General features: G+C 38.7%; 1 protein-coding gene across 6 annotated transcripts in view; it reads left to right on the top strand.

Annotated features, from left to right (window-relative positions):
- zgc:66433 (uncharacterized protein LOC321250 homolog) overlaps positions 1-14,158 on the top strand; it is a 52,179-nt gene that overhangs the window by 14,820 nt on the left and 23,201 nt on the right. For 5 of the 6 annotated variants that reach the window (XM_051419062.1, XM_051419061.1, XM_051419064.1 and 2 more), the window contains exon 2: positions 12,393-12,475. In XM_051419062.1, coding sequence (XP_051275022.1) covers positions 12,393-12,475 — 83 coding nt within the window. Of the gene's footprint in view, positions 1-7,085; positions 7,296-12,392; positions 12,476-14,158 lie in introns of all 6 variants that reach the window. The other variant, XM_051419063.1, reaches the window with a different exon arrangement.

Below are 14,158 nucleotides of genomic sequence, written 5' to 3'. Positions count from 1 at the left end.
TTTAAATCATGACTGCTTGAATGCTAAATACAATGCTGGGAATTTCAAGGTTCCTGTATCGAGGTCATTCATTCCCAGGGTCCCAAAGGAACACGGATATGCTCCCAATGTATCAAGGCAGAGGAAGTTGGATGCTTTACCCATAGACAGGTTTCCCATACAAACAATGCTGGATGCATATGTGCTGCAGGAGAGTAGAAAACACATTACCACATTTTCTTGATAGCTTGATTATTTAGAAATGAAGCAACTTTCTCTGGTTAGCTACCACGACATATATTACAGAAAGAAATGTCTGCTAGTAGCTAATGCTAGCTGGGACTATATGCAAAGTTAGCTGTAGTTAGGGGAGTATAATCCAGAGTTACATGAGTTGGACTCGAATAAGTCAAAAGAGACTTCTCGACTTGGACTTTAACACCAATGATTCGTGATCTTACTTAGACTTGTAGCCGTTTGACTTGAAAATACCTTAACCCAAGCCCAAAGACGAAAAAGAATCAGTCAGCCACAAATCAATTAATTTCCCTTCATTTATTAAAACAACTTAACACTATTTATTCCCAGCAAGTCAAAACTTCCCAAGATTCACTTTGTTTGGACCAATCCGACAGCGTCCAATGAAGTTGCAGGACAGACGTTGAAGAACTAACGTTACAAATTGGAAAAAAATTATACTAAAGATGTTTTCTTCTTCTTTTATTAAAATTGCATTTCATATGGCGAAGAGCACATTATGAACTCACAGTTTCGGTCTTGGGACTCGACTCTGGACTTGAGACTAACCTCTGATATAATCCACTCTGATCCATGCGGTTATTAAAAATAACACACTTGCGTCTTTGTGGCCTATGAGTTTTGAACAATGACCATGTATATAATTGCAATGTCCTCAGTTCCCTTTGTTACCCATCAGCTCTCCAACACAGGTAAGAAAATACCCAGAAAGTACTTAAAAACACACACAAGTAGCTTCTTTGATCAATCGTTATGTTTTTAATAACCGCATACAGCAACTCGTGTTAGATCATCATTTTTTCCACCCCTTTAAATCAGTGCTGCACCCTGTTACTGTAACAAAGTGGCATTCTTTCGCCTGAAATTTAATGAATAATTTCCTTCGTAGTCATCCTCTCCTGCTGACCATGCAGGCGTTGAATAGTTGAATGGGTCAAGAGGAAATACCGCAGTTCTAAAGGCCATGTTCCCAGTTAGGTAGCTATGTGCGGTTGGACGAGAGACAGAGAAACAGACAAAGAGAGAGAGATAGAGAGAGAGGAGGGATGGTGAAATAATGAGACTGGAGGTATAAAAAAAAAGAATGAAGAGACAAAAAAGAGGAGGAGGGAATAAAGAAATGTTGGTGTGGAGCTGTGTTATCTGGCCACATTCTTTATATATTTCTCATATCCTTTTAAGGCACTTTGGCTTAAATTGAGCTCCTTCAAGTAATGGAACTGGGTGAGACAATAACAAAACCCATGTTAAAGCTCTTTAACATCTGGGGAGAGAGAGTAATGGGTCAGTGAAAGATGTGTATCCTGCGTGCTGTTCCCCATTAATGTTTTATTAGATAACATGCAGAGAGACATGTGACAAGATGGCAGAAGGAAACAGCCAGAGTGGACCTTGTACAGCGATCAATAATCTGCCACAGGATGAACCACATCCTGGACTTTCCTTTAATCTATGATGTCTGAATCCCTGATATATCTGATATTTCTGTCTTGTTTAAAGAAATAGTTTGATTTATTTTGTTTGGAAAATACATAGAATACATATTATTAATAACGCTCTCAAACAACAACTGACTGGCTAACAAACAATGGATGTAAACGACCTCGTTGGTTAGCTCATGTTTTGTTCTGCAGCAAAACGCTAGCAACTAACCACTTAACTAGGTAGCTAATGATTGGTATATTAGTTAGTTAGTTTTCTAGCATTTTGCTAATATTCGCTAACTTTTATGTATATACATCTTCAAAATATAGTCGTCTTTTCAACGTAGCACATAGCGAATCTAAGAACAAGAAAGGAGAAAGGTGACCGAGGCTTGCTCGACTGTCATTGGAGCACAGAGCAAAAAGGGGCGGGACATAGGAAGGTTCAGTTGTACTTCATTTCAGAGAAAAGTGAAGGATAACGAGGAGAGACAACCAGAGATTGGAGATGAGATACAGCCAAGATTAGTAGCTCTGAACCTAAAGCGTCATAATTCTCTGTAATGTATCTGTTATTATTATTCCAGCATGCCAAATACAATCTCGTGTCGTTTAAAATATACAATAATGGCATGCTGGAAATGTTTAAACATACACTTCTTCAAATTGCATATGACACAGACTGCACTTAATGTTGTGTACACACTTTGTAGTTGACATGCATGCTGCCTATGTGTGTATATACAACACGTCTGTCTATAGCTATATCTGTCCTCGCTGGCTCAGCCCAGTTTATCATTTCAGCTGACTGGAAAAATACTTCTACTCCCTCTTTCTTGATTCATTTCTGCCATCTCGCTCTCTCTCTCTGTTTCTCTCTGTGGAAATTGAAGGCTTGCGGCTCGTCATAGATCTGCTAACATCATATTACTGTGGCCAATTCATTTGTACTCCCCTCCGCTCAGCCTCTCATCTCCTCTCTCCACGCTGGGAGTCAAGTTAAGGACTCGTTTTTTTTTTTGTGTCTCAAACATAGGGAATAGATTCTTGAGCTCTCGGGCCAAGAAGCTAAAAATACACTTTTGCCTCGTCTTTTTAGGGTTCCCACATGAATTCCACAGTGATATATTGATGGCGATCCTTGCTACTGAATTAAAAGACTGAAGATTGTAGCCAAAGTTTGAATAGTCCAGATGAGTCCATCCCACAAGAAACCATCACACTGATCATCACCTCAAATATCACTTTTGTTTTGTCACAAAATGTTAAAAAATGAAAAAGCACTAGGTTTTCTGCAAAGCATTTAAAACCCACACGGAAGAGTGTGTGAATGAGCAGCCCTTTCTTCAGGGGATGGATTGTACGACAGAAAACAGAATTTCATTCATAAACAGTGTTGGCTCTTTCCGCTCTAACAGCTCTCACATGACTACGGTTTAACTCTGCGTTTACTGTGTACAACCACACAGCCGAGGGATTTGTTCTGTTAGAGCCTAATGGAAAATCTTTACTGTAATTTCATTATGTCATCTAAGGGAGAAAGCATTACAAGCTTTCTTGAACTATAGTCACAGTTATATGCACTGAAACTCAGCAGCGATCGGCGTTAGATTTCAGTGCTTTTCCTCAGCGATGTCAAAATATCTGTTAAAAGCTGCCGTACACAGAACATTTGTGCTTTTCTAAGCTCCTAACCTCTGTCTCTGCTGCTGATACATTGTAAATCTCTTACCCTGTGGTCCCTAATTGCTGTAGTAATGTAATCAGGTCCATATTAGCCCAGTTTAGTCCTGGTGGTACAGAAGGATTAGGACTGGAGCGGAGTGGATTTGTGCTCAAAGTCCGATATGGGACCTACTATAGAAGCCTTACTAGATTGGATTATCCGTTTTAGATAGACGAGAAGATCCATGTGTCTGTTTACAGAGAGATCATTTTATAATCATGGAGGGGTTTATTATCCGCATTAAAATTATCGTATATTTTTTGAGTCCGCTACCTCTGGTGAGCATGGCTATACCCACCAATGTGGTCACTGGTATTTTTTCCAAGTGGTATACCATAAAAGTTGTGAAATATTTGTCTAAAAATAACTACTTGTTGCTTTGATGTGTACCCCACAAGGTCAGTTTTTGGACCTCGGTATTTCTAAAACCCTGCAAAAAGCAATTCTGGTGAGATACTACTAAACAACTGCGTCTCTGTGTAAACATAGAGATTTAACTAGCTAAGAAAAGAGCTCTAAAAGACTTTCCTCGTTAAACTGGTTAAAAAACGGCAAAAGAATTAGGATTATGTTGTGTTTAGGGTTCGGGTTGTGCTGACATAGGGTACTGGTATCTGGTCCAATTCAGGCGCTGCTCAAGAATCTGTGTCTGTAATGTTGCTATGATCTTCAGAGCTGTCGCAGTCAAACGTCATCTCAGACCTCTTCAAGTCGGTGCTGCCAAGAGCCAATTAGTCAGCACCATCAGCTGGTGGTGCAAGGAGTCTGGCAACACTGGTTCCATTGAGGGATTAAGGCTGAGCTAGATTGGATTTGCTTTACGTCAGAAGGACAGTAACCCTTTAGACAAAGTCAAGTTGTTATCTATGACGATGGTTTTCACTCCCATGTTGAACCTCTTTAAAGGTCCAGTGTGTAGGATTATATAGCAGCTAGCGTTGTGGTTGCAGATTACAACTCTCGTTTCACCCTCCCTTTCCAAACGTGAGGGAGAAACTACAGTATCTAGAGCCAGTGTTTAGTTTGTCCCTTCTGGGCTACTGTAGAAACATGGCAGCCTGCACAGCATCTGTAGACAAAATCACCTCATTATATGGTAACGAAAACATAAAACGATAACATATTCTTATTTTCAGGTGATTATACACTAATAAAAACATCACCTATGCATATTATATTCTATTTCTGCCAATAGAGCCTCCTAAATGTTACACACTGGATCTTTAACTTGCATTTATGCCATTTTCTCCCATGCTGATCAGTAGGGTTGTGGGTTGTTTTCACTGTGTAAACCTGGACACTGTTCAGTCCAGTCACGGATATGTGTTGTCTGGATTTGGACTTTGTTTACAGCAGATGGTGTGGCACTGAGGTGTGTGTTAACTTTTATTTGTCTGTGTATATACGCCTCATTTTAGCACAGATTTAAGGTCATGGACAAATATGGACATGCTTGTCTTCACTCTGTGTGTGTGTGTGTGTGTGTCAGTGTGCGTGCTGACTGTATGTGGGTGTTAATGAGGTCTGATGATCTGTCTAATAAAGGCAGACCCCCTACTGGTCCGAATACCTCTCCGTGCTAATCCATTGTTATGTAATGAGGCGCATACACTCGCTCTCTCTCTTTCTCTCTCATGCACAGACGCACACTTGGTAGCTTCCAAATAAAGCTAATGGTGTGCCTGAGAGTGTTTACACTGCATGCAAAGCAATGCTGCAGAAGAATTAGTATCTAAAATGAAGCCAAGTTAACAGACTGCGGCCAGAATGTCAAAATGTTATGGTAAATGGAAACTGTAGGTAATGTGAAAGTGGTCTGAAGGAAAACAATATTGGTGTTGTGGTTTTGCGTTTTATAAAATAGAGTTCAGATCTACAAAAGGATGTATCTTGCTCTTGTGTATGAGAATATAAAGTGATGAGGGAGCTTCAGCTTGTTAAATGTTATGCTGTGTCTGTATAGTTTTTAGTGTTATGAGATTTATAAGGTTTCCACACCCTCTCTAAACACGTTAAACTGTAAGATGATGTTTTACTCTTTGATTTTTGCATTATATTTGTGTCACAAAGCTATAAAATTGACTTTAAATTACTTTCTAAAGCTCTTTTCAGACATAGAATACATGTCTGGCTTCACTTATGTCATACAGACATAAGTGAGTTACTTAAAGTAAAAAAAACTTTTCCACTTTCACAGTATTTGGCCCTTTCTGAGAGGAACAATCAATAATTCTTAAAATACCTAAATAAATTTCTGCAGTATCGAAACTCAAAGCCTCTTATGTTTGTTTTGTTTATTCTGGTTTATGGTTCAGAAATGCTGTAACCTATTTACCTACACTACGTGCTATAGAGTGCAGTGCTGTAGCCTACAGTGGGCTGTAGTTGGAGTCTACTAGAAATGGTCTGAACAATAGATTAACTAATGGATGTATTGTGAACTGCGTATGCTGAAAACTCATTGACAACACTTGTTGCTGCAGAAATATGATTTTTAATTCTGTATTATTTTCATTATTGCTACCTGGCAAAAACACTGTCAATATAAAGCGCAATAGCAAACTATTTATTACCCCCTCAGCTTTCTGACATTAACTGTCAACAAAGACAGGATTTCAAGCTGTTGTACTGGATTGAATTATACTATACAAGTGTATATAAACCCTATTATGGGGTCAATATAGCACTTTTGCAATAATGGGTCCCAGTAACATTGTAAACCAAATTTGGTAACCTTACCACGTCATCTCTCTTACATAATCTCATTGTTCTTATATATCGCTGTTATTTCTGTAATGTATTTATATATTATATTGCATTGTATTGTTTTGTAGTACTGATGACACTAATTGGTTGTTTGATTAATGAGCATTGTCCCTGGTAAGTAAGTAGTATAAACATCGGGGCTATGTTGACCTCACTCTGGCTACATTTTAAACCCAGTGTTTAAATAAATCGGCAACATGTCCCAAAGCTTGTAACAATGTACCTGATTTAAAGTATAACCTGAGTCAAACTGCATCAATATAAGCGACCCCTGAGCAGGCAATTAGTTGCCGTTTCCAATAATAGTGGTTTACCAGAGGGCATATAAACTACACTTATAATCAGCCAGCATATTAAAACCTTTATGTTTACATGAACAACAAAGAGATCTGAAGCTATTTACTATTCACCAAGGGCTTTCATTTTTTGATGATTAAATCGTTTGGCTGATTGCAAAGTCTGAAACTAGCATTAAGCCTGCTCTGACGGTAAATTTATTTTTTGCATCATTTTATACTTTTTTCTTTTACAAAACCCCCAAAAGTTCCATCATTTAAGGAGAATTTGGTTTTAAAATATGTCCATTGAATCAGAATCAAGCTATACTAGATTTATTTTTCTCCTCCCAGTCCGACTTTGTTGTTGCCAAGTAATTTGTTTGCTTATTTTAATGTTTGAGTGAGATAATAATTTCAATTGCTTACCATCTTTGGTTGAAAAACAGATCACTGCTTTGCACAGGAAGGCCTCTGTGTTTACTGTAAGTCTGTTTTCTCTTTTGTCCTCCTCTTCTTGCTAATATTCGTCTGTTTATCTAACTGACTCTTCTTTCCTTTCATGCTGCTCTTTCCCACAACCCCTCTCTTTGACCCCTTCCCTCCCTCTGCCTTGTATTTATCCGTATCTCCCCTGTTTTCTCACTGTCTCCCTAGGCTCTTTGCTTTCTTTCACTCCCCCTTGCTCTTTATTTTATGTGTCCCTTACTCATCCTCTCATCTATAATCCTCTTCCACTGTCTTCTCTTTTCGAATCTATCTTTCTTTTTGCCGGCTCCCTCTCCTTCCCCCTGTCATCCCTCCATCCTTCTCATAGATGAAGCGGAGGATGTCACCGTGGGGAGCTGGCTTTGGAAGTGGCCGCAGGTCAGTCATTTTGCCCCCTGACCATCTGATCTTGAACTTTATACTTATCCGTCTTTTAGAGAAACATACATTTTCAACATTTCTTAAGCCCTGCAGTTGCAATTTCCATAACACAAAAGTTCCAGTTGGTCTTCAACTTAAACATTTGGGAAATATACTTTATATATCACTTTCTTGCCAAGTCAGTTAGCTTAGCTAAGACTGGAAGCAAGGGGGGGAGTTGTGTGTTTTTGCAGGAGTTTTGGGCTGTAACCATTTCTGATGACCAGCAATTAGACACTTCCTGCAGTCTTCATGTCACTTTGAGGTTAGCAGATGAATTAGCAGAGCAAGTTAGCAGAGGCTCCGGGTTACTGTGTCCAGGCAAGAAATAGTAGCAGGACAAAACCTCCTGTGAAACAACAATGTGTAGTTTTTACATTTCTGTTTGTGTATCACATGAACAACATCATGTGTTAATAAAGCGTTTGAGGTGTAAGCAGGCAGATTGTTTCAACAGACAGAGCAGGACTTTCTGTTTCCCCAGCGATGGAGGCGGCGCTCTGTTCGTTCTGAAAGCTGCTCAGTGGCGCATGAAGCCAAAAAAGCCATTTCCCACTCCAAATAAATTACCCGGATAAATACGGACTAGAGACTTCTGCTTGCCAAGCCGGCTAACTTCCAGTTTAGCCCTCCGTTGGCTCCTTGAATGGGGATAAATAATTTAATCTGGCGAATCTTCTAGACTTTAAAAGTGTTATCGGACTGTGAAACTTCCTTTTATGCTCACTGCATTTACTTACCGTGGGAGTTGGGAAAGTTGCATTCAGATAAAATATAGTGCTAAAATAAAGTCCCTTCACGTGCTAAAGGTCTAACCTGTAACTTAAATAAGTCGACTGAATCAATCAGAGGGCAGAGATGTTACGAGCTAAGGGCCAGAATAGAAAAGGTTTATTATCTAAGTTTAATATAACGTGTCCCACATTGTTCCACACAAACACTTTTGTTGTGATCTGGTCACCCTATTTATATCTCAGCAGTAATATTTCCATTGACATTTTATGGCATACTAGAATTTCAAATAGTAACATCCTTCAGGCAGTTATATTGTAGTATTTAATGGAAAGAAATACGTTATAGAGTTGCATTCAGGGCCAGTAGCCTTCACCTGTTGATAGAACATGTAGTCCTGTAGTGGTGTTATTCTGTGTTTAGAGTGGTTTCCATTCTCTCCCTGACACTTCATTGTTTCCTGACTTCATATCATAGACAACATGCTGTATCATTGACTGTTTATTTGTTATTTTCCTTTGTCTGTCTGTTTCCTAGAGATGTTATTAAGGCTCTTGAACCAGTGTGTGTGTGTGTGTGTGTGTGTGTGTGTGTGTGTGTGTGTGTGTGTGTGTGTGTGTGTGTGTGTGTGTGTGTGTGTGTGTGTGTGTGTGTGTGTGTGTGTGTGTGTGTGTGGTGAACTTCTGGCTGCAGTGTCTTCCTGTGGCATCAGACAGGAAATGGATCAGGCCAGCACTATCTATCAGCTCATAACCACAACAACAACAACAACAACAACATCAGCATGTGTCTTTGTTTACGGACGTGTGATGCAAAAAAAGCAAATATCAGAACGGTATTAAAGACGTTATATCTCAGACTGTTTAGTTTCAGTAGTTTCTGTCTCTGCTGTAGAGGATCAGAAAGGTAAAGGTGGCGACGATGACTCTCATGACTTTAACCAGGGTTAAGATGATAATGGTTATGTAATGGTAATACTGACGAAAGCCCCTCAGCACGTCAACAAACCTTTTGGAATTTTCCATCTGTTTCTATAACACAAACTCTCTGTAAACACAGTTGACAAGAAGCTATCCAGCTGCTTCCTTAATGGAGAGAGAGAGCCTGTTCACACTAACAGCCAGCGTGGAAAACATGGCTGTCTTGTAAACTTTCTTAAAAGGAATGACAGTAATTTCTCTACCCTATTAAAACATATTTAGTATTATACTATATAGTATTATTATTATTATATACTATATATTATTGCTACATGGAAACTATTTTAGCTGTATGACTTGATCCTGGTATAATCATAGCTCTGTTTTATAGAAGGTAATTATTATTATTATCTATTGATAGATAGAATTTTACAAACGATGAAAATATTTATTATCTCTTTCATCCTTTTCGATTTCTGTCACTTTCATTTATTTTCTACCATTTTCTAACAGGTCTGTAACACTATTCCCTACAATGCATTGTATCTTATTAGTATCTTTCGTGTTTAAGTCCCTGTATAAAGATTTCCACCTGGCCCTTGTGAAACCTGTTCTTTCTCCTTAAACTCAATATTTCTCAATTATTCAATTCAGTTGTAAATGAATCGCGTTTTTATGCGTCTCTTTGTTAAGTATTTCACTTTCCACACAGTTTTGTGAGTTTTGACGTTGTTCTGTATAGTCTGTGGTTTTCACCAACAGGACACTGTTAGAAATCTTGAGGGAAAGGAGATTGATGACCTGCCTAATGAACAGTTTGGGATGCAAAGTCCTCAACAAGATTCACTCCACTTAAAAACAAATGTTCTCGGTATACCACAAGGGAAAACACAACGATAACATGCTGATGTTTAGCAGGTACATGAAATGGTCACCATGAAGTTCAAGACCTTTATTTGTCTCCAAGGGGCAATTGCCAAAGTAACAATAAAAAACAACAACAGCAACAGCACTACAGGGTGAGACGTACGGACATAAATAAAAAAACACCCATACATAACTATACATATTAAAACATGTATAGAGTACATGAGTACAAGTTCAAGTACACATAGTGAAAGAACACAGTGCTGATGTTAACATTAGCTAATAAGCCCTGAACAACTGAGGCTCATGGGAATGTCAACAGATTTGTACATATGACATAGTCACAAACCGCTGGAGGAGAAGTCAGAGGATAATCAAAGTTATTACAATTCATCCTCAACGCAATATTAATGTTTGATTTTTCTTAAAACTACAAAAAGAAAAACATCAAGGTGGCACTAGAAGAAAATTCAACATCACTGGGAATCATCCAACAGTTGACAGACTGACCCGACCATGAGAATAAGAAATTAAGTTTATTTTCTCAGACCAGTGTAACGTCGTCAAGTTTCAGTTTAGTTGTTCATTTTATGAATTTTGGCCTAAGAAAACATCTCTTTCCTCCCCAATCCTATTCTCATGACTGCACCAGATTAATGATGAAATAGCCACAATTATTCTGAGATATCAATTTACTGAAAATTGTATCAGGAACGAATCGGCTTCCTGCCAAACTACGCAGGAAGTCTTGTTCATAAAGTGCATAGCTAATTAGATTTGAGACTAGAATAAGGAGTCGTGTAAAACTTGGTGCATTAATGGTCCCTCTGTATGAGAGAGCATCTAACTGGTTCAACATGCTGGAGATGAACTCTCACATGGCCTCCAACTTCCTGTCTGCTGGACATGGCTCATTAATAAATAGTCCTGTTACATAAAGGGAAGCGAGCGCCTGAAACTTGTGGTTTGCAACGATAATCGCTTATATATGTCTCACACAGTCAAGTTAAAGGCCTCTATGCTGCTGCGCAGCGAGAGCCATAGCGTGATATCAGTAAAGCGGTTTCATGTGTTTGAGTTTGTGTTCGGGGGTTGCTGGGTATCTGCTGGTGCTCTGACGTGAATGTGTCAGCAGACAGAAGTGGATGGCAGAGCAGAGCACTGGAAACATAGCTGAGATGCTTCTGTTGAGACTGTTTGGACTGTAGTGAAGGATTGGACTGGAGACTGGATTCAGATCGGACCGAAGTGTAACACAACAGCTTGGACTAGAAGTTTTAAAGAGCAAGTTAAAGTTTGTCTCAGCAATTTAAGACACATAATTTATTTTATAAGGCAGCAGCTGTGTAATCCTGTTCTGTCCCTGGTGATTTCAGTCCATGCCAAACCACTTTCTGGGGTGGATCCACCAAATGCAGGGGGGATAAAAAAAAAAGGCCTGGCCTTTAAAATTTAACAGATTACTTTATAGTGATTTTAAAAGTAACAATTTAAAAAGCAGAAATTAGTTTAATGATCTGTTAGGGCCACATTTTAGAGACAATTTATTGATCTCAAAAAGCACCTTTAGATATCTCTATTTAATGCTTTACTAATGTGCCACAATAATGTAAGATTTTTGAGTTGAAGTATCTTAATTTGGGGCGGTTCTCCAAGTAAATATTGATATATGTGATTGTTTGCGATTAACTCAGCGTATATTTCTGCCACCCCATGAATATTCCTGAAGATCCATCCCCGCCTTAATGGGATTTCAGTCACATTGTAATCCAGATCACAGCGCAAGTGGTCAGGCTGGCATGAGTGATAAAAGGAAAAAAGGCAGATAAAGATGATGAACAGCCACAAAAAGCCTTTTTCCACATCCACAATTTGCACACACAGACCTTCCCTAAATCTGAATACCTTTATCGTATGTTCAGTTCAGCCTCTTTCACTTAGTTCAACAATTTCAGAGTCTGTAATGAGTTAAGATTAATAAATCTTACCTCATTACGTTCACATCACTGAATAATCGGATTATTTATATTGATTATTACACCTGTAGCCATCAAACAGCAGCAGTGAGCGTCTCCAAATTAAGAATGGGCATCTTTAGGCACAGTGGCACCGCAGTAGTAGCGTAATTATAGTTATTAATTATTCTGTCACTCAGACAGGATCGGTCAGTATCTCATGGTAAATCACATTCTGCACTTTTCTACACAACAGACAGATAAACTGTTACTCAGAGGTTACAAGCTTATCCAATCAAATCTTTCAGAATGAAGGATGAGCCCTGCAATGTTCTACCAAATTCTAAATTAAATCAACGATTGATTTAGTTTTCCTAGATTTTTAATGGAAATTGTTTATATGGATTGTTGTTGGGAAACATGAACATCCTCCCTTGCCTTGACCTTTTTTTTTTTTTTTACTGCTGTGTTATGCAAACAGTATATAAATCAATGCAATTAGTCGAGTTATCATTAAATCACAGCACAAGTGTTGTTTTGAGGAGCGGTTCTGCTCATCAGCGTCTCTCTCTGTCTCACAGCAGTGACAGCGCTGCCATGGCATCGGGACCTCCAGATGTGATGACCAATCAGGATCCTGCTGAGGTCGCGGAAGAGTGCTCAGGTAACAATTTGATTAAATGCTGAAAAGTTTTCATGTGATTGCAGTGAAGAAAGTGTGAATATCATAATAATAATGAGAAGAACTAGACACCCAATTAAACATTGTCTTTTCCTTTTTGCTTGAACTGGAAGTTTACAAGGTCATCTAGTGCAGTGGTTTTCAAACTGGGGTCCATGAACCAACAAGGGTCTGTGAGTGGGTGGTAAGGGGGACCCCCAGGGAAAGGACGGAAGTTGGGAAAAGGGAAGAAATGGGGTTGGCTGTTTTGATTTGTAGTGATCACTGATTGACTGTGAAGGGATTATTTTAGATAAAATCCTCTTAAATTGGGGGACTGTACAAAGTGTGTAAAAATGACTTTTTATGGTTAAGTCTATATTAATTCCAACTCATTCAATTTTCACAAGTAAAATATTGCATTATTAATTGCATTGGCTAATTTGAAACAGCATTAGACTCTCAATCCCTCGGTTGCCATTCATATATACACAAAGGCTCTGACCAATGTGATGACAGACATGATGTGCAAAGTTTGTAGTTAATTCATATTGTGAAAATGAAAAGCTTATTTACAAAATTTGACACCTAAGATATTTTAAGGTCCAGTGTGTAACATTTAGGATCTATTGGCAGAAATGGAATAAAATATACATAGGTACTATTTCATTAATGTATAATCACCAGAATATAGAAATCACTTGAATAAGCCTTTTTTATCTACAGACACTGTGGGTTGCCTTCCGTGGAGGCCATGTTGACCCACCATGTTTCTACAGTAGCCCAGAAGAGACAAACTAAACACTGGCTTACACGTTTTTAGCGTGTTTCACTGTAGTTTCTCCTTTGTGCTAGATCCTACACACTGGACCTTTTTATAAGTAAAAGTATAAATATTGCAGCAGCATTATAGATAGAGAACAGTCGTCTGCATACAAATAGACATCGAACAAATTAAAAATATAGAACTTATTGCTTTCTTTTGGCTTTCTTTTTGGCAGCTCCAGACAGCAGCAAGTGACTGAAAATGTTATAAATACCAAGAAATCTTTGATGTTGAGACATCTGTCCACAGAGCACACTCGGCTTCATCTTCCATCCATAAAAAGACACTGAAGCAGATCAACTGTGTTTTTTTTCTTCAGGTTTTGATGGGTCACTCCCTTTATATTCTGTCACCAGGTCTCACTCAGTAGGAATATCCACAAAAGTGGTAGATTTTGATATAAACATCTTAAACTTTAGCTTTAAAGTCAAAATGTTTTCTCAGGAACTGCTGACAAACATAACAAATTATATTACTGGGTGGATAGTAGTATATGGAAGTCTTATCATCTTATCAGCTATGAGATTTTGTACACACACACAGCAGGGAAGATCAGGCCAGGCTTTAACAGTCTAGATCTCCTCGCTGCTGTTGGCAGGAAATGAAGGAACAGAGAAAGCTATCATCATCTCTCACTCATATACAGACACACACAAAACACAGATGCACACTGTCTATACAGATGGAGAGCACATATGCTGCTGATATAATGGGAACAAGGAGGACGTGCTTGGGGAGGTCAGAGAACATGAGCACACGCCCACACTGAAACAAAGTGGAAGCAGTCTTTCATGTCTGAACTTTAGACTAGGTCTGAACTAGGACATATTTTATTTCTGACATTTCAGTGAAAATCTCTG

The sequence above is a fragment of the Dicentrarchus labrax genome, unplaced genomic scaffold (genome assembly GCF_905237075.1).
Source record: "Dicentrarchus labrax unplaced genomic scaffold, dlabrax2021, whole genome shotgun sequence".
In the NCBI taxonomy this organism is placed as follows: Eukaryota; Metazoa; Chordata; class Actinopteri; family Moronidae; genus Dicentrarchus; species Dicentrarchus labrax.
Note: the sequence above shows the minus strand (reverse complement) of the source record. Positions and strands in the feature narration are given on the sequence as shown.